This window comes from Cornus florida, unplaced genomic scaffold, assembly GCF_030987335.1.
Source record: "Cornus florida cultivar Cherokee Brave unplaced genomic scaffold, ASM3098733v1 CherokeeBrave_3.0.0_Hap2_Chr07, whole genome shotgun sequence".
Taxonomy (NCBI): Eukaryota; Viridiplantae; Streptophyta; class Magnoliopsida; order Cornales; family Cornaceae; genus Cornus; species Cornus florida.
Window position 1 is genome coordinate 20,172,550 of NW_026775577.1, and position 19,426 is coordinate 20,191,975.

The window sequence follows — 19,426 nt, forward strand, 5'->3', positions numbered from 1 at the left end:
ACTCTCACATCATTTACCTTTAAGGAATTAATTCTGTTTGTTTTGTGCTTAAAACATTGCTGAAAAATGAATCTGTCAACCTTAATTTCTGCACAGCAACCTGAATTTCAATTGACCATAACTTCCTCATTTAAAATCCAAATTGAGAGATTTTTAAGTTTACATTGATTAGCTCAAAACAAGCTTTCCAGTGATACCAATTTCAGCCTTAGATTCCAACTGTGCAAAAAGTTATGACCCTTCAAACATAGGCTGTCAGGTTCGCGCCTTAATCTGCAGAATTTTCTGCACAGCAACTTGAATTTCAACTGACCATAACTTCCTCATTTTACATCCAAATTGAGCGATTTTTGAGTCTAAATTGATTAGCTCGAAACAAGCTTTCCAATGATACCAATTTTAGACTTAGATTCCAACTGTGAAAAAAGTTATGACCCTGTAGACATAAGCTGCTTCCTAAAAATTACAATATTGGTAGTTATAATATTTCTTGAAATGGGAAGTTTTGTACTTATTTTATTAATGTTATAAAGCACTGTAGAAGTTGTTATATGGTAAATGTGAGATAGAAAACATATTTCCTATGTTATGCAACCATGGATTAGTTAGCCTGTTATTTCAACATATTTGTGTGTGGATTAAAATGCAATACCATGATATTGTATATGAGTTGAGATTTCCATATTTATTTCATTACTTGTATATCGTGTTATACAAATGTACATGCATCTCAAATAAGCATGGGGATGATGTTGAAATGAAAAGGGAAGTGAAAATATTTCACTAAATGGTTTTGAAAACCGGATAACAAGGAGGTACCTTGTATCTGTGAATTTGGAAAAGGGATTTGAATCAATGATTTGAAAACCGAATAAGGAGTTGCCTTGTCTGTGTAGTTAATGGGAATCTAGAGGAGACGTAGGGAGTGGCTCTGCGCGTAGTTGTGTCACTAGAGCCCCAAATGATCACAAGGAGTGGCCTTGTATCAGGGATAGATGACCAACTCTCTTCTCGTGGTACTGGGGAGCAGCCCTGGGCGGATTACATTAACTTGTTTTGTAATGGAAATGGGATTTTTGGGAAGTGAGAAGTGTCAGTGGCATTAGCATTGGCATTGGCATTGCATGACACTTCATTTTATTATCTCATATTATATTCTGTTTTTCCCGAGCTTGTATGATCCCATTACCCTTTGTCTATTCTTTGTCTGAATTCACGGAGGTATTAAGGAGTGCGTTTTAAGTAACTCCCGCTGAGCTGTGGTTGCTCATTCCTATTTTATACACATATTTTCAGGTCATGGCATGGATGGTGTGGAGGGTGTTCTTCCTCAGCTGTAGACAGAGTCGGGGCTGGTGTTGTTGTGTTTTGTTCCGCATAATAGACTATGTTTTGGTTTATATTTCTTTAGAGTATTCCTGGCATGTAATAAATGTTATTTCAAACTTTAAAACTTTAAAGTTGTAATATGTGCGTCTTACCTATTTACTTTCAGTCTTGGTTTTGTAAAAAAGGAATTAGATAGGTGGATGTGTGGTTGAGACAAGTTACAGGGATATTAGTGATTGTGAGACAGTAATTGTTTACATGTTGTGTTCACAATCCTGACTACGGTCTAGGGGCGTGACAGTTGTGGTATCAGAGTATGGTTCCTATAACCTAGGGACGACGGGTAGAGGTCTGTCTACAGCTGTGTGTGTAGGGGTTTGCATTGTCCTATGTGCTTACATGTTTATCTGGTATTTGTCTTGTAAGCATGCTATGTGTTTAATGATTTTTATTCATATGAGTCAGTTTGGGACTGTGGATAGTGACATTGTTATTGACTTGCATTTCATTGTAGTATGCCGCCTCGTAGGAAGGACAAGGCACCGAGAGGCCAAGAGATTGGGCTTGCAGTTGGACGATCTGGGGAAAGTTCTGCATCTCACACTATGGGACAGGGAGGTTTGCCATTGCCAGTGATGTCTGCAGGGGAAGATGAGACAAAAAGAAGTCTCAAACTTATTTCTACATTTGTTAAACTTATGCCTACACTGTTTGAGGGTGGGACTGACCCGTTGTTAGCAGATGATTGGTTTGACTAGGTGGAAAAGCATACTAATGCTCTGGCAGTTGAAAATGATTCTATGATGATTTTGTTGGCTACCTACAACTTTACTAGGGATGCCAAATTGTGGTGGAAGTCAGTGTCTAACAGAATGGATGTGAAGACATTGTCGTGGGATGCTTACAAAGAGTTATTTTACAATAAGTTCTTTCCTGCGACTAAAAGATGAGAGTTGCACAAGGAGTTTATCTCTTTGTTTCAGAACAGCTCTATGACAGTGACAGATTACGAGAATAAATTCACTTCTCTTTCTCGTTTTGCTCCAGAGATTGTAAGTAAGGAATCAGATAAAGTCCATAAGTTTGTAGAGGGACTCCATAATCGGATTAGGACTTTTGTGGCAGCACAGTGCCTACAAACTTATCCTGAGGCTGTAGAAAGGGCATTAATTGTTGAAGCTGAGCTGAATGATAAAAATCAGACTTGGGAACAGTGGAAGCAAAGACGAGCCAGTGATTCAGGGGTTGAGGGTCAGTCTAACAAGAGGCAGAAAGGGAGTTCATCTAGGTCTGGAGGACAGCAGTCAGGCCGACCTACTCCTTCTACTTCCGTACCATCCAGAGCAGGTAGGAGTGAGGTTATATGTTTCGGATGTCAGTAGCCTGGTCATTATGTGTCTGATTGTCCACAGTCTTTTTCTACGGGAGCTTGCTTTGGATGTGGGCAGCAAGGCCATAGGGTTAGAGACTGTCCAAGGAGGACTGGTAGCTCAGGCAAAGGTTCTGGGAGTGGTCGTGGTACACAATAGAGACCATCTCAGACTGCTGCAGTACAGTCTGAGTTTAGACCACCATAGCCAGCTGTATCTTCACAGGGATCTAGACCAGCTGGGAGGGGTACTTCTTCAAGGACTGGTCAGCAGTCCGGGGTTCAGGCTGGAGGTTCACTGGCTCAGATATCCCAGGGCCGAGTGTATGCACTTCCTGAGTCATCTTCGGGACCGTCAGTGGTGAGGGGTATGTTTCCAGTCTTTGAATTTTGGGCTCGCATTTTATTTGATTACGGTGTATCTCATTCATTTATTTCATGCACATTTGCATTTGAATCGGGATTGGAGGTTGGCTGCTTGGACCGAGCATTGTGTGTTGAAACGCCGTTCAGTGGTTCATTAGTTGTGAGCAGAGTGGTGCGGGATTGCACCATTGTGATTGCCGGGTGGACTTTGGTTTTTGATTTTATCTTTCTTAAGATGACAGGGTTTGACGTCATTCTTGGAATGGATTGGTTATCATCATTTCGTGCCACCATTGATTGCTTCAGTGGGAGAGTTTCAGTGTGTACGCTGGAGGGAGATTGTTTTGTGTTTGTAGGAGATCGAAGTGATTCCTTGGTTTCAGCTTGTTATGGTGTTCGTGGTCGGGACCGTTGTGATTTTTTCTTAGCTAGCATTTTAGCTGAAGAATATGGTGATGTGGAAACAGTTTATCCGTCAGTTGTTTGTGAGTTCTTGGATGTGTTTCCGGATGACTTACTGGATTTACCTCCTAGAAGAGAGGTTGAGTTTGTGATTGACTTGATGTTTGGTACTGCACCGATTTCTGTGGCTCCGTATTGTATGGCACCAGCAGAGTTGGAGGAATTAAAGAAGCAGTTGGATGATTTAAGGCTGAAGGGTTTTATTCGGCCTAGTGTTTCACCATGGGGCGCACCAGTGTTATTTGCAAAGAAAAATGATGGTTCTATGAAGTTGTGCATTGATTATCGGAAATTGAATCATGCAACCATCAAGAACAAGTATCTTTTACCGCGGATTGATGATTTATTTGATCAGTTGAGGGGAGCTATTTGCTTTTCCAAGATTGATCTGAGATCTGGGTACTACCAGTTACGAGTTCGGGATGAGGATATTCCGAAGACAGCTTTTCGTACGCGGTATGGTCATTATGAGCTCATTGTAATGCCTTTTGGGTTGACGAATGCGCCAGCGGCATTCATGGACCTGATGCACCGTGTCTTCCACAAATATCTGGATCAGTTTGTGGTAGTGTTTGTGGATGGCATTCTTGTGTATTCACGATCTCGAGAGGATCACGAGATTCATCTGAGGATAGTGTTACAGATGCTCTGAGAGCACCGTTTGTATGCCAAGTATTCAAAGTGTGAATTTTGGCTCCAAAAGGTAAAGTTTTTGGGACATGTTGTTTCAGGCAGTGCGGTTTCAGTTGATCTTTCGAAGATTGAAGCAGTTCTGGTTTGGGAACGTCCAAAAAATGTGTATGAGATTCGGAGTTTTCTTAGCTTAGCGAGTTATTACCGCAGGTTTGTGAGGGACTTTTCTCACTTAGCCGCTCCTATGACTCGGATGACCCGAAAGGGGATCAGATTCGATTGGACTGAAGCTTGTGAGTCATCTTGTCAGGAATTGAAAATGAGATTGACTACAGCTCCAGTACTGGTGATACCTGAGCGTGGCTTGGGTTATGATGTCTTTTGTGATACTTTTCGGGATGGTTTGGGTTGTGTGTTGATATAGGGTGGCAAGGTAGTGGCTTATGGATCTAAACAATTGAAGATTCACGAGCTTAACTATCCCACTCATGACTTGGAGTTAACAACAGTTGTTTTTGCTTTGAAAAGCTAAAGGCATTATTTGTATGGTGAGAGATTTGAGGTGTTCTCAGATCACAAAAGTCTCAAGTACTTTTTCTTTTAGAAGGACTTGAACAATAGACAGAGGCGATGGGTTGAGTATTTGAAAGACTATAATCTTGATTTACAGTATCATCCAGGTAAGGCGAATGTGGTAGCAGATGCTTTAAGCCGAAAATCTCGTGGAGTTATGGCTGGGTTAGCCATTCGGAAATGGAAGATGTTGGAGGATTTGGCAGAGATGGGACTGCAGTGTTGTGATGACAGTGTTAGATATGAATCAGCTTTTCTGTTTAGTCTTGTGGTTCAACCTACTCTTGTTACACGGGTGATTGAGTCACAGAGACAGGATTCAGATTTAGCTGCCATTCATCAGTTGATTTCAGGTGGGGACACAGTAAAGGACTGGACCTTGCATACGGATGGTGGTTTACGGTTCAGAGGTTTGCTTGTGGTTCCTACAGTTTGTCGGGAGGATGTGTTACGGGAGTTTCACACTTCTCGTTTTACTATGCATCCAGGTGGTACTAAAATGTATCATAAATTGAGACGCCAGTATTGGTGGAATAGGATGAAGGCAGATGTAGCACAATTTGTTGCTAGATGTCTTACCTGTCAGCAAGAAAAGGCAGAGCATCAGAGACCTGCAGGTTTATTGCAACCATTGCCAGTAGCACAGTGGAAATGGGAGTGTATTGCTATGGATTTTGTGACCGGACTTCCGACGTCACCGAGAGGGAATGAGTCTGTTTGGGTCATTATTGACAAATTAACTAAGACCGCTCACTTTTTGCCTGTTAAGGTGACAGATTCTGCTGAGGCACTGGGCAGATTGTATGTTAGGGAGATCGTCAGATTACATGGGGTTCCATTGTCCATTGTCTCGGATAGGGATGCTAAGTTCACATCAAAGTTCTGGGAAGGGCTTCATGCAGCGTTTGGTTCACCGTTGCATTTCAGTACAGCATTCTATCCGCAGACGGACGGCCAATCGGAGCGTACTATCCAGATCTTAGAAGATATGCTTCGGGCCTGTGTACTTGATTTTGGTGGTAGTTGGGAGGATCATTTACCTCTTGTCGAGTTTGCCTACAACAATAGCTATCAGTCGAGCATTGAGATGGCTCCTTTTGAGGCATTGTATGGTAGGCCTTGTCGTTCTCCTGTTTGTTGGACTGAGGTGGGTGAGACAGCCACCATAGGGCCAGATATTATATTGGAAACCACAGAAAAGATTAAGTTGATTCGGCAGCGGTTGTTGACTGCTCAGAGCCGACAGAAAAGTTACGCAGATAGACGGAGAAGACCATTATCCTTTGAGGTGGGAGACCACGTGTTTCTCAAGGTTTCTTCGTGAAAAGGATTGATACGATTCGGAAAGAGTGGCAAGTTGTCACCCCGTTTCATTGGGCCATTTGAGATTTTGGATCGAGTGGGCGAGGTTGCTTACAGATTGGCATTGCCACCACAGATGGACCGGGTCCATAATGTGTTTCATGTTTTGATGTTGCGGAAGTATGAGCCGGATCCATCACATGTATTGAGTTGGGTTGATATTGACATTGATGAGGATGTTTTTTATGAGGAGGGACCCGTTCAGATTCTTAACACTCGGAACAAAGTGTTAAGGCGTAAAACGGTGACTCTTGTGAAGGTTTTATGGCGACATCACGGTGTTGAGGAGGCTACGTGGGAACGGGAATAGGATGTTCGTTCTGCGTATCCGAGTTTGTTTTCTTCCCCAGGTACGACTTGATTTCGGGGACGAAATCCTTGTATGTTGGGGAGACTGTGAGGACTTGCAGTTTTGCATTTTTATTATTTTCCGCACATGGTGGCATTCATACATTTTAGTTTTTTTATTTTTATTTTTTATTATTATTAGAAATTATGATTTAAGTTGCAAATGTGGTTAAATAATTTAAATGTCATTATTTGTTTCATAAAGGGTATTATGGACTTTTTGTTTTGCAAATAGGATATAAATGGAAAAGTATAATTTTATTATGCAAAATAGCATAATTGGCATTTGGTTAGTTGTGAAAGGGTGTTGTGGACATTTTCATACAAATGGCATGAATAGGATTTTGTGTTTGTTGAGGGGTGTTTTAGTCTTTGTGCATGGTCTAGATTTTGACTATTGTGTGGGCTTAACACCTTAGTACTTGGTGGCTTCCCTCATGTAAATCTATGATATGTGTCATCTAGTACAATAGATATACACAAAAGAAATATTCTGCAGAACCATTTCGTGCCTTTGTTTTTTTTTCCCTAGTTATCTTCTTTGTAAGCTTAATTTGGGATGCTTGTGTTGAGAATTTGGGGAGGGTTTGTGAATGAAAAAGATTCATAAGATCATAGACTTCCTTTTTTATGTTGAAGTTATGAGCATTTTCCACCTATGGGGTTATCAAAATTTGATTTAAAAAAAGAGAAGAGGTGGTTGTATTTCAAAGAGGGTGTTCTTCATTTTGTTTACAAAGTTGGTAACTTTGATTCAATCATTGGGCTTTTAAATTGTTCTTGCAAGGATTTTCAAGCTTCTTTGAGGTTAGATTACTTAACTCTCACATCCTTTACCTTTAAGGAATCAATTCTGTGTGTTTTGTGCTTAAAACATTGTTGAAAAACGAACCTGCCAACCTTAATTTCTACACAGCAACCTGAATTTCAACTGACCATAACTTCCTCATTTAAAATCCAAATTGAGCGATTTTTGAGTCTACACTGATTAGCTCAAAATAAGATTTCCAATGATACCAATTTCAGCCTTAGATTCCAACTGTGCAAAAAGTTATGACCCTTCAAACATATGCTGCCAGGTTCGCGCCTTAATCTACAGAATTTTCTGCACAGCAACCTGAATTTCAACTGACCATAACTTCCTCATTTTACATCCAAATTGAGCAATTTTTGAGTCTAAATTGATTAGCTCGAAACAAGATTTCCAATGATACCAATTTTAGCCTTAGATTCCAACTTTGGAAAAAGTTATGACCCTGTAAACATAAGCTGCTACCTGAAAATTACAATATTGGTAGTTATAATATTTCTTGAAATGGGAAGTTTTGTACTTGTTTTATTAATATTATAAAGCACTGTAGAAGTTTTTATATGGTAAATGTGAGATAGAAAACATATTTCCTATGTTATGCAACCATGGATTTGTTAGCCTGTTATTTCAACATGCTTGTGTGTGGATTAAAATGCAATACCATTGTGGAGGGAAAAAAACTCCCTCCAATAAAAAGCGCACACGTCACCACTACCCATATCTACATTCCAAGGACATATAAGGCCCATCATGCTCAAGCCCAAGTTGAGGGTATTTACAGCCCAAGACCATTGTTATTTGTCCTCCAACTTCCATCAAGGCCTAATCAAGAAGTCATCAGCCCAGCTTGTCGTCAGTCCAGCGTATGAATATTTAACATCCGACCTGTTACCCAAGCCCAGCCGGATCAAAATATATTCAGCCCAAAAATGCACAAATCCTACTATTTGAAGGATTTGCTGTAGAAGGAAAATTCGGATAGGAAGTTCTGTACAAGGCAATTTCTATGTATGGAAAATTCGACAATGGAAAGAACTCTATTAGAAAAGAATGGTTATATAGAAAGAATTGGAGGGCAAGCAACGCGAGTCCTACCATAATTTTGCAATCGTTTGTATATAAATAGAGGCTAAGACCTCCAATAAAGGATCAAGCAATTCTACGCTTCTCTACACACTGTTCTTATTTATTTTTATTGTTTTTGAGTGAGTTGTTTTATTTTTCTCAATCATTATTGGTTGGGCGAAATTTTGCACCTACAACCATGATATTGTAAATGAGTTTAGATTTCCATATTTATTTCATTACTTGTATATCGTATTATACAAATGTACATGCATCTCACATAAGCATGGGGATGATGTTGAAATGAAAAGGGAAGTGAAAATGTTTCACTAAATGGTTTTGAAAACTGGATAACAAGAAGGTGTCTTGTATCTGTGAATTTGGAAAAAGGATTTGAATCAATGATTTGAAAACTGGATAAGGAGTTGCCTTGTCTGTGTAGTTAATGGGAATCTAGAAGAGACGTAGGGAGTGGCTCTACGTGTAGTTGTGTCACTAGAGCCCCAAATGATCACAAGGAGTGGCCTTATATCAGGGATAGATGATCAACTCTCTTCTCGTGGTACTGGGAAGCAGCCCTAGGCGGATTACATTAACTTGTTTTGTAATGAAAATGGGATTTTTGGAAAGTGAGAAGTGTTAGTGGCATTAGCATTGGCATTGGCATTGCATGACACTTCATTTTATTATCTCATATTATATTCTGTTTTTCCCGAGCTTGTATGATCCCATTACCCTTTGTCTATTCTTTGTCTGAATTCACGGAGGTATTAAGGAGTGCGTTTTAAGTAACTCCCGCTGAGCTGTAGTTGCTCATTCCTATTTTATACACATCTTTTCAGGTCATGGCATGGATGGTGTGGAGGGTGTTCCTCCTCAGCTGTAGACAGAGTCGGGGCTGGTGTTGTTGTGTTTTGTTCCGCATGATAGACTATGTTTTGGTTTATATTTCTTTAGAGTATTCCTGGCATGCAATAAATGTTATTTCAGACATTAAAACTTTAAAGTTGAAATATGTGCGTCTTACCTATTTACTTTCAGTCTTGGTTTTGTAAAAAAAGAATTAGATAGGTGGATGTGTGGTTGAGACAGGTTACAGGGATATTAGTGATTGTGAGACTGTAATTGTTTACGTGTTGTGTTCACAATCCTGACTACGGTCTAGGGGCATGACAGTTTCTATGAAAACTTGAATTAAGTTGTGCAATTCTTTCAAAGTGGAGTAATTCTCGCACGCCACAAGAGAATCAACATAGGACAAATCCTTCCGTAATTCGCAAATTCAATTTTATGAATTCTTCCGTAATTTGCAAATTTAATTTTGTGAATCCTTGAATTCAATTTGTGAATCATTGAATTTGCAACAATTCACATTCTTTAAAATTATTGACAACTAAACGTAACATTTATTATTGATGGCATTATCCGAATGCACCTAATACTAAATAAAAACAGTTTGAAATGTGCATAACTAAGAATGAACCTATGACACATCATTGTCATATTGTTAGCTTTAATATTGAACACTTTTGTTTTGTTATTTAAGTTTAAAAATATTAATTAAATAGGCGCATAAATATTTGCAAACAAATTACAGAGCATATAAGGCCTAGTTTGGTGTGATGGAAGTGGCTGGAATGGAATGACCATTCCACTTTCTGATTCCCATTTCCTTGTTTGGTGTGTCACATTAAAGTGGAATGGCCATTCTAAGGCATTCCCAGAGAATGCCCATTCCATCAAAAAGGTGGAATGCCAATTCCTCTTTCTAAGACATGGAATAGCCATTACATTCCCAATAATAAAATAATTAAAAAAATCAAAGACAAAAAATACCCTCTTTTTTTTTGCTTCGTTTCAAGCAAGATCTACCACCAAGATCTCTCTCTCTCTCTGCTATACCAAAAATCCTTTTGGATTTATTTCAGACAAATATATCTACAAGGTTGATCTCTCTTTCTCTACGACACCTTCTCTTTCTCTTTCTCTTTCTCTTTGTGGGAGTCGATCTGCCTAACGCTTACGGCTACTGCCAGTAACAACATCGTCAAAATCCTCCAAAGGAAGGGCACCATCATTCTTCCCCCTCTCTCTTTCAAGATCAAGGCACGTTCAATTACTTTCTTTACACATATATATACATTTATTTATATATCTTTCTATATATCCGAGTAGTTTCATTTTGTGTTTTTGTGAATCATTTTGATAGAAGAAAACACGAGATCTGATTCTTTCACTAGGGTTTAGGTGTTGAATTTCTAGATATGCTATGATTTTCTAATTCTATATCTGTGAAATTTCGCAGTTTGATGATTTTAATGATTGATTTGTGGTTAGTCGAGTTTGATTAGTTGATTATGATCTACTTTTTGATTGTGTGTTTGTGTGTATAAATTGCTTCAGCTGGATTATTTTTGTAATCCACTGTTCCATCTTTCGTATAGATGTCATCTTCGGCCGCGATTACGGTCCATCTTTAGTATAGATTTTATCTTCTGCCATGGAAGTCTAGAAACTAGATTATGCTTCATTTAGTATTCTATTTGTTTGGGAAATTGACTCAAAGACAGAACGACAGTGGAACTCCAATATATGCCGAAACTGCAGTAACTGTAGAACAACAAAGCATATAAAATCTTCATAAGAAATAATTTTCAATTATCAAAGAGGGTACATGAGAAACATAACCCAATTTATCAACAATATATAATTAGACAAAGTAAATTCTTTCATGGAGGAGACAACATGAAAAAAATGGGAGAAAATTTTGAATCCTCAGCTGTATGATTGCTAAAAGGAGAGGAAAAGAAAAGAAATTTTTGGCAAATTAGGTGTTTTTTATTCCCAGTGTTCTTTTCTTCTAACTTTTGGCAACCATGTAGATTCAATCACAAGATATATACAACAGAAACACAAAATTGAAAGTAAAGGTACAATACAATATGGAACATAAATATCCATATATAGATATAACTCAGAGGTGTAACCATCATTTCAGACTCAGAGGCTAATAAATAAAAATAAAAAATCTGGGAACATAACTTTGAATAAATGAATGGAAAAGGATGTGCTCTAATCTCTATATGTTTGATGTGTTTGCTTAGAAGATAAAGGTATTTCTGCAACATTCTAGTGTCTATTGTGCTGCTGTTTTCTATATAAATGGTTACTCAGGAAATTGTTAATGTCATTTGACTAGTGTGTGTCATTCCAATTTTTCCAGTATAATTGCAGAATTATAGTGAATACTACTATATTTTAATCCTTTTACGCATTCAAATTTTGTTAGATATTATCTTCAAAAAATTATAATTTGACTGTTATATGTAAAGTTTACAAGTTATAATTTTTTTTTTTTAATGCAGCAATGGCACGACTCAATTTAGCAACAATGAAGTTGACAAGAAAAAAGAAAGTTATGGCACTAGGAACAATATGGTCAAACATAGAGTATGCAGTGAGTTGGTGGCTTCAACTAATTTATTACTTAATGGTGTTTTATATCCAAAAGCGTTCTCTACATAAGAGATTCTAGAGTGCTTCGAGAGGCAATGGATAAGAGAAATGGATTCAATGTCCCTCAAGGTAAGAAACTTGTTTATACAACAATGTTTACACTTTAGTTTATGCTTAAGTATAAAAAATTATCACTAAAACTTATGTTATTATTAAGGTTACTACTATCTTGTTGATGCTGAATATACAAATTGTCAAGGATTTCTTGCACCATATAGAGGACAACGGTATCACTTGAATGATTGGAAGGAGGGTCACCAACCTACTACCCCTCGTGAATTTTTCAACATGAAGCATTCGGCAGCTAGAAATGTAATAGAGAGATGTTTTGGACTTCTCAAGTTACGTTGGGCAATTCTAAGGAGTCCCTCGTTTTATCCAATTAAGATACAAGTTCGGGTTATTCTAGCTTGTTGTCTTTTACATAATCTTATAAGACAAGAGATGCCAATAGACCCATTGGAAGAAAGTTTAGAAGCTCAGGAACAAGTGATAACTGAAGCACATGGAGAAACTATTACAACGATCGAAACATCAAATGAATGGAGTACTTGGAGAGATAACTTAGCTACTCATATGTTTGATGAATGGAGGGCGAGGAGACAAGGGAGATGATTTTTTTTTTTTTTTAAAAAAAAAAACTTGTGTTTTCTTATCTCATTTTAGATTTTGAGTTGCACTTTAAGAAATGTAATGTTACTTGAAATGTTAGTATGTGTTTGTGTTCCATGTACTTATTTGTTGTTCTATAAATGCTACTTAGACTTTTGGATTTAGTTTTATGGTGTTAAGTAAACTATGGTTCCTTGTTTCGGATTCATGCTTGTGGTGTTTGGTAGTGCTACACTTTTGAATCTACAAATGCCATTAATTTGGTCTTATGTTCCAAAAAATGTACCAACTTGTCAAGACTTGATCTCTAGCCCAAGCTTGAATATGGTTTTTGATGCATGTTAGTGGTGTTTGACAGTTTGTGTAATATTGAATTGCCAGGAGGACATTTTGTTTAGCAGCTATTTAAAAATATTGTTGACTCCCAGCTTATGCATTTTAGTTATCAATGATATATTTATTGTTTAAGGATCTTCTACATAATTTTTATTTTCTAATGAATACCACCGCTAAACATTTTTTATCAGCACCCATATTTTAAGTGAAATTGTACAATATTTGATATGTCTTTTTTACTTTAATATAATATTTATAGAATACTAGTTAAGTTTAGACAACAAGAAGTTTAGTTTTGTCTTTTATTATTGCTTAGTATTTTTCTTTAAAAAAAGGTAATTGCTCTCTCAAAGCCTTTCAAAATTGCTACAAATTTCATTACTTATAAAAAAGTTAATTACTTTTTAGGGCTCTAATACGATGGGTTCACAATAAATAAAAGCAATTATTTGTGAGGTCTTGGGTTCACAACAAATTGTTAGTTTTTTCTTAAATTTTTAATAAATTTTCTTGAATGAAGATTTTCTTACATTTTGTAATATAATTATAATTTTCATAGATTTTACAAAAATGCATTAGTTGGTATAAGCTAGTTATATTTTATTTCATTTTAAAATAATAAAATATGCCATTTTGTTAATATAATTGATATATTATAAGTAAGGGTATTTTGGAGAAACTAATTTAAAAGTTATTCTATTCCAACTTATTAATTGATCTAACCAAACAGGGGAATGGGAATGGTCATTCCATTACTGCATTATTCTCTGTTTGCGGCCAAACAGTGGAATGAGAATCATCATTCCATTCCCACTTACATTCCATTTCTGCCTCATTCCATTCCTGCGCACCAAACATAGCCTAAATACTTTTTAGTTTTACTTTATTTAATTAAGAAGTTTATTATTTTATAATTCTTTAAATTAATCATTTGATATACAAAATTTAAACAATCTCTTTTTTAAAAAATTAAAATAAACAGTATATAGTTTTCTCACGTTACATTTCTTTAAAAATTAAAAATATGCTATAATTTTCGTATTTTAATTAATACTAATGTTATATATATCTCTTAAAATAAAAGAAATAAGGTTATTTATAGCTTAAATATATGTTTTGCCGTTTGAGCTTGATGTTTATTTATCTTAAAATTGAATTTCGAATTAGTTTAGATTTGGGTAGACAATCTTAAGCAGATTATGTATGGGCTTGGATATGGGCCGTAAAATTTTCTTTGGATTACAATCTGGGCTTTTGGATCAATAAAATTTCCAATATGCCCAAAACCATCAACTGGTTCATGTCGATTAGCACAATTCAATAAATTTTATGGACCTGCCCGAACACCATTGTCCACTGTTTAGAGGACATGGTTACAAGTTCTTGGTCAACAATAAAATTCTCGAACATTACGCAATGGTCTAGTTGGTCGAGGCCCCCCAACTGAATGTGTCCGCATTCGAGTCTCTCTTGAAATATATATATATATATATATATATATTCTCAAAAACTATTATCTGAAAATTACTCTGACAGGCTAGTCTCGAATTCTCTCCGGTCATGGGCTCTATTTTTAAGGGTTTAATTGCTGAACTAGACAACATTCCTCAAACAATACTTATTACAGTATAAGTATTTTGGAAAAATGAAAAGCTGAGAGATCGAATTCAATTCCTGAACTTTTTGAATGTATACATTCCTTAATCCTTAGAAATATGCCTTTCTTAATTTGATTGCTTAAAAAGTTAATGTCAAACGAACTCGCAATAGCCCAGTCCTCCTCCCCGAAAGGGGAGTTCGAGTGTTCGAAGAGGCATGAGAATTCGTTTGTGCTTAACCTTTCAAAAAAAAAAAAAAAAAAAAAAGAAAAAGAAAAGAAGAAAAACACAGGATTGTATGTATCACTCATGTATAGCTAAACTGAGAAGTTGGTGTCCTCATATTAATGGAGCCTGCATAGTTTTGGTGCCTATTAAATTTTACACGCATTGAAACCCATGTCACATCCATAAATGCAGCCCCACCCTTCTCTAGTTTGAACTTGTAACATACGTGGTCCTTAGATGCTTTAATATTTAGTTTGGTAGCGCGAACACATTTAATTAGAATGTTAAATAATTTGTGTCGGACACATATACACGACAGGAACATATTGATATGAGTCGAAGACGTCAAAAAAAAATATTTGTCTTTTTAATATTCGCGTGAATACAAAATTGACATGCCATAGATATTCGGACACGGTGTGGACACATCATAGATATTCAGATGGCACAAACACTGATATTTTATTTTTTATTTTGATAAGTAAGGCATTTGAGGATTTTAATAGTTTTTAATAATATGATGGTCATTATATAATTATTTAAAAGATGTTGTTTTATAAAATAATTTTATATTAAACAATCATATACTTATATTTAGTTCAAAAGCTTACATATTTATGTTTCTTTGTTTTCTCATCTTTCTTAATCTTAGCACAATTTTTTTTTCATTGTTAAATTGATAAAAAATAATATTACTTTTTTTTTTTTTTAAATATAATATTATATATATAAATATTTTTATTTATTACTATCTGTCCCAAAAAAAAAAATATCTCGATTTGAAAATTGTGACCCGCGGCGTTCATGCCCTAATTTTATAAAAATGTTGGTAGTGTTGTGGTGTTGTATCGTATAGTGTACAAAAATGACTGTGTTGGTGTTGTTTTGTATCATATAGTGTATTTCGTAGATATTTATTAAAGCTGAAAAACAGAAAAAGATGGAAAGGAAAGCTATGGTTGCATTATTTAATAGGTTGTTGTATTGTTTGGTTAAGTCAAATTAAATAAAACAAAGAAATGACTAAATAATGCATGATGTGTGTTGGTGTTGAAGTGTCAAACGTAAACGTCTAATATTGATTTGATGTGTGAACGCAACCCAAGTAGGGATCCCTTAGATTCGTACTTTCTCGTCTATTTTTTTTCTTTTACATATTTCAAGTTAATTATCTTTTTTAAAAAGTCAAAATTTTTTTCTTTTATATTTTCATCATTATTCTTTATCTTTTTAAAAAATTTTAAAATTTATAACTATATATATTTAAATTAAAAATAATAATTTGATAAGTCTCCTTAAAAAAGTTATAAAATAAAAAATGGACCATTAAAAAAGGACGAAGGTTGTACCATTTTGTAACTTAAAAATATTTTTTAAAGTTGAAAATGTCAGGAAAATAAGGGGAAATGTTTTCCATCTTCAATCCTCCAACTTTTAAAAAGATATTTTTTTTTTTTTATTGGATCCGAAGATAATTAGTGACTTTTTTCTTCCCTCTCTCTGTTAATTTTTCTCCATTCCCACCTTAGTTTCTCTGGTATTTTTTTTTTCTCTGGTATTCCTTCCATTTTTCTTTTCTTTTTTTCTAATCCAAAAAAAAAACAAAAAAAATTACTAAATATTTTGTTTATATTCGGTTACATGAAATCAGTGCTATTAAGAAAATAACTTTTTTTTCATTAATTACAATGAAAATTAACACTAATTACATCGGGTTCAAATTCCGCATAAAAATGATGGTGCGAGTCTGTTGCCGCCAGCAAATCTCTTCCAACTTGTTTTGCCCTCTAACTGCCTACATTCTTTGGCTTCTTCGCCCTACTAAAGATGCTCTCCATCTCTTCCAATGACTTTCCCCTAGTCTCAGGCAAGAAGAAGTAGAAGAACACAAAGGCCACCGCAGATACACCAGCAAACATATAGAAGGTCCCACCAATAGTAATAGCCTCATAGATCGAAATAAAGCTCATGGAGACGGCAGCATTCATGATCCTATTCACAGCCACCCCTATACTATGACCCTGTGCCCTTAACTCCAAGGGATATATCTCAGAACTATAGACCCACGTTACAGGAGCCAACCCAAAGTTGAAGAAGGCCACGTAGGCATAGGTGGACCCAATGCAAAGACACAGAGCCCAAAACAGCTCCTCTTTGGAGTTTTGCACGACGGTCAAACCTGTCCCTAACGCCAATAGTGAGACGATCATACCCCCGGCGCTTGTCAACAACAGCTTCCTCCTCCCTACTTTGTCCAGCAGAAATGTGGCCACCACTATGAAGGACAATTTCGTCACTCCAACAAAGATGGTCGCTAGTAAGAGCTTGCTCTTCTTGTGGACTCCCGCTTTCTTGAAGATTCTTGGGCCGTATAAGATGACGGCTTCGATTCCGGTGGCGTGCTCGAAGAAATGGATGCCGACGCCGGCGAGTAACATCCAGCGCACGGTGGGGGACGGCCTCAGAATCAGCTGCTTCCACGCTTCCTGCCCCTGTTTCTTCCGGGGGAGCTTGACTACGTCGTCGTCGCAGTTCTCGTCGATCCCGGCCGCTATCTTTATGTCCCGGAATCTTGTTAAGGCCTCCTCTTCTGTGTTTGATACTAGGTATAGGATCTTTTTCGCCTCTCCGAGTCGGCCTTGCATGATCAGCCATCTGGGAGATTCGGGCATTTTGAGTATTCCGATTGCCAAGCCGAGTGATGGTATGGCTGCAATGCCCAGCATCAGCCTCCACCCGAGCTTGAGGGTTAGTTTTGCGAAGAAGTAGTTTGATAAGTAGCCGAGTAAGATTCCGATGGCGATGCCCAGCTCCGGTAGGCATGTCAGGAGGCCTCGGTGTTCGGTGGCTGAGATCTCCGCGGAGTAGACCGGTGCAATCATCAGTGCAAAGCCTACTCCGACGCCTGCGACGCATCGGCCGGCCAACAAGACGGGGTAGTTTGGTCCGTATCCCATTAGAATTGAGCCTGTCATGAAGATGATGGACGCTAGGACGATGGTGTATCGCCGTCCGATGAAGTCCGAAAGCCTCCCGGCGCAAAGGGAACCCACCAGAGCGCACAGGTTGAGAATTCCGGCGATGAGTTCTACGTTGACTTCGCTGATATCGAGCTCCTCTTTTATGAAGATCATAGCTCCACTCATAACACCAGTGTCTGCAAAAATTATACATAGACGGAGAAAAAATTATTTTTCCCATTTTTTGTTGCATGAAATTGATGTTTTGAAATTGATAACAAATTAGTTGATTTGGGACTAATACTTGCCTACTTGGCAAAGGTACAAGGTAACAAAATTCCTTATTCGTAAGTTCCAACTCACAAAAAAAAAAAAACTGTAGTGATTAAAACTAATTTTTGAAGTTTTCAATTTGAAGACAGATTTCTATGTCATGCATCAATTTGGTTCATTTCATCATCTCAAAAGATGAATTAATTACAAGATGTGTAATTATGTGTGTGTGTGTGTAGAATAAGAGAAATATATATGTAGAGATATACATACCATAACCAAATATGATGGTTATAATAGAGGCAACAATAGCACAGCCAGCAGAATATTTGTTGAGTTTCTTATCAGGTTCTCCATTGCCACCCTCCAATGAAACCATTGTTAATCCAGAAACTGTCTCTCTCTATCCTCAATCCTTCAACTGCGAATTAATCTATTAATTCAACACACACTTATATATATATAGAGAGATAGCCTAGGCCTATATCTATACGCACTCAAAAAAAGGAAGTAAACGCTTTAAAGTATGTACAACTCTCGTGGTGCCCACTACGGAATATGATATGATAAATATGGGAGAGATTTTTCTTTATCTTCCTTTTCTACATCTGCATGTATGAGGGATCAAGTATAGATAATATGACAGACAAGAAAATTAAATAATAAGGTGCTTTTATTTATTATTTTAAAAAACATTTTTTGAAAATTTTATATCCATATTTTCGGGATATTAATAGCCATTATCTTTAATGGCTTGAACAATATGGATAAGAACGAGGACAAATAGAGTATTAATTACCTAATAATATCCGTATTAGACGCCGCTTCTACCTACCTCTTTGAACTTGGACGTGTGCCAAACATTTATATATATATATATATTATTACTTCCGTTCTAATTTAAGTGTCTTGTTTTGAAAATGTATATGAGTCATACTTTTTAAAACAGAATACTTAAATTGGGATGGAGGGAGCAATATATATATATACACACAACTGCATATAATATTCAAGGGTTCATACCAAAATCTTGACTTGAGATTGAATTTTACATATGACTTATTTCTCAAAAAATCTGACTAATTTTAAGTAACAAATTTTAATTACAATTTGATCCTTATTTTAAAAGGAAAGTGATTTCCATTTAATCTCAAAATTGAGGAATAAAAGAGTTTATAAAGATATTTGAACTCTCATTTAAAAAAGTTCAACTCTCAATAGAATTCTGAACAACCTTCCCAGACTCTCATATATTCTTTTGTTTTCGTATCAAGTTAGGGTTTTAATATAACTAGAAATAAGAATGAAATTGAATCTAAATAATTTTGAAATTGAGTCTAAATAAAAAATCATGATACTCATTTAGATGACTAGTTAGGCTTGTTTATCAAAATAAAATAATTAAGGTCATTGATGACATGAAGTGGGACTTAAAAGAGGGTCCCATTGCATACCATCAGGACTATAATTAAGCTTAACTAAGTATGCCTAATATCATTTTCCTTAGAAGGTAGAGGTGATAGGAGTACATCTAAGTTATGATTAATAATAAATGAGTAATTAATATTATTTAACTTACTTGCCT

At 36.4% G+C, this 19,426-nt stretch overlaps 1 protein-coding gene across 1 annotated transcript; it reads right to left on the minus strand.

Annotated features, from left to right (window-relative positions):
- Positions 1 to 16,264: 16,264 nt before the first annotated feature.
- LOC132266729 (probable polyol transporter 6) lies at positions 16,265 to 18,406 on the minus strand. Its single transcript, XM_059767716.1, has 2 exons — positions 18,115 to 18,406; positions 16,265 to 17,765 (listed from the first exon to the last, which is right to left on the minus strand). Exons 1-2 carry the CDS (start codon positions 18,218 to 18,220, stop codon positions 16,396 to 16,398), a joined length of 1,476 nt encoding a protein of 491 aa, XP_059623699.1. The 5' UTR covers positions 18,221 to 18,406; the 3' UTR covers positions 16,265 to 16,395.
- Positions 18,407 to 19,426: the final 1,020 nt, after the last annotated feature.

Bases quoted from the DNA above. Each gene is read 5' to 3' on its own strand.
- LOC132266729 (XM_059767716.1), bottom strand. From the start codon at position 18,220: ATGGTTTCATTGGAGGGTGGCAATGGAGAACCTGATAAGAAACTCAAC. The intron at 17,766-18,114 runs GTATGTATATCT...TAATTTTTGCAG, and splicing joins AACCATCATATTTGGTTATG to ACACTGGTGTTATGAGTGGA.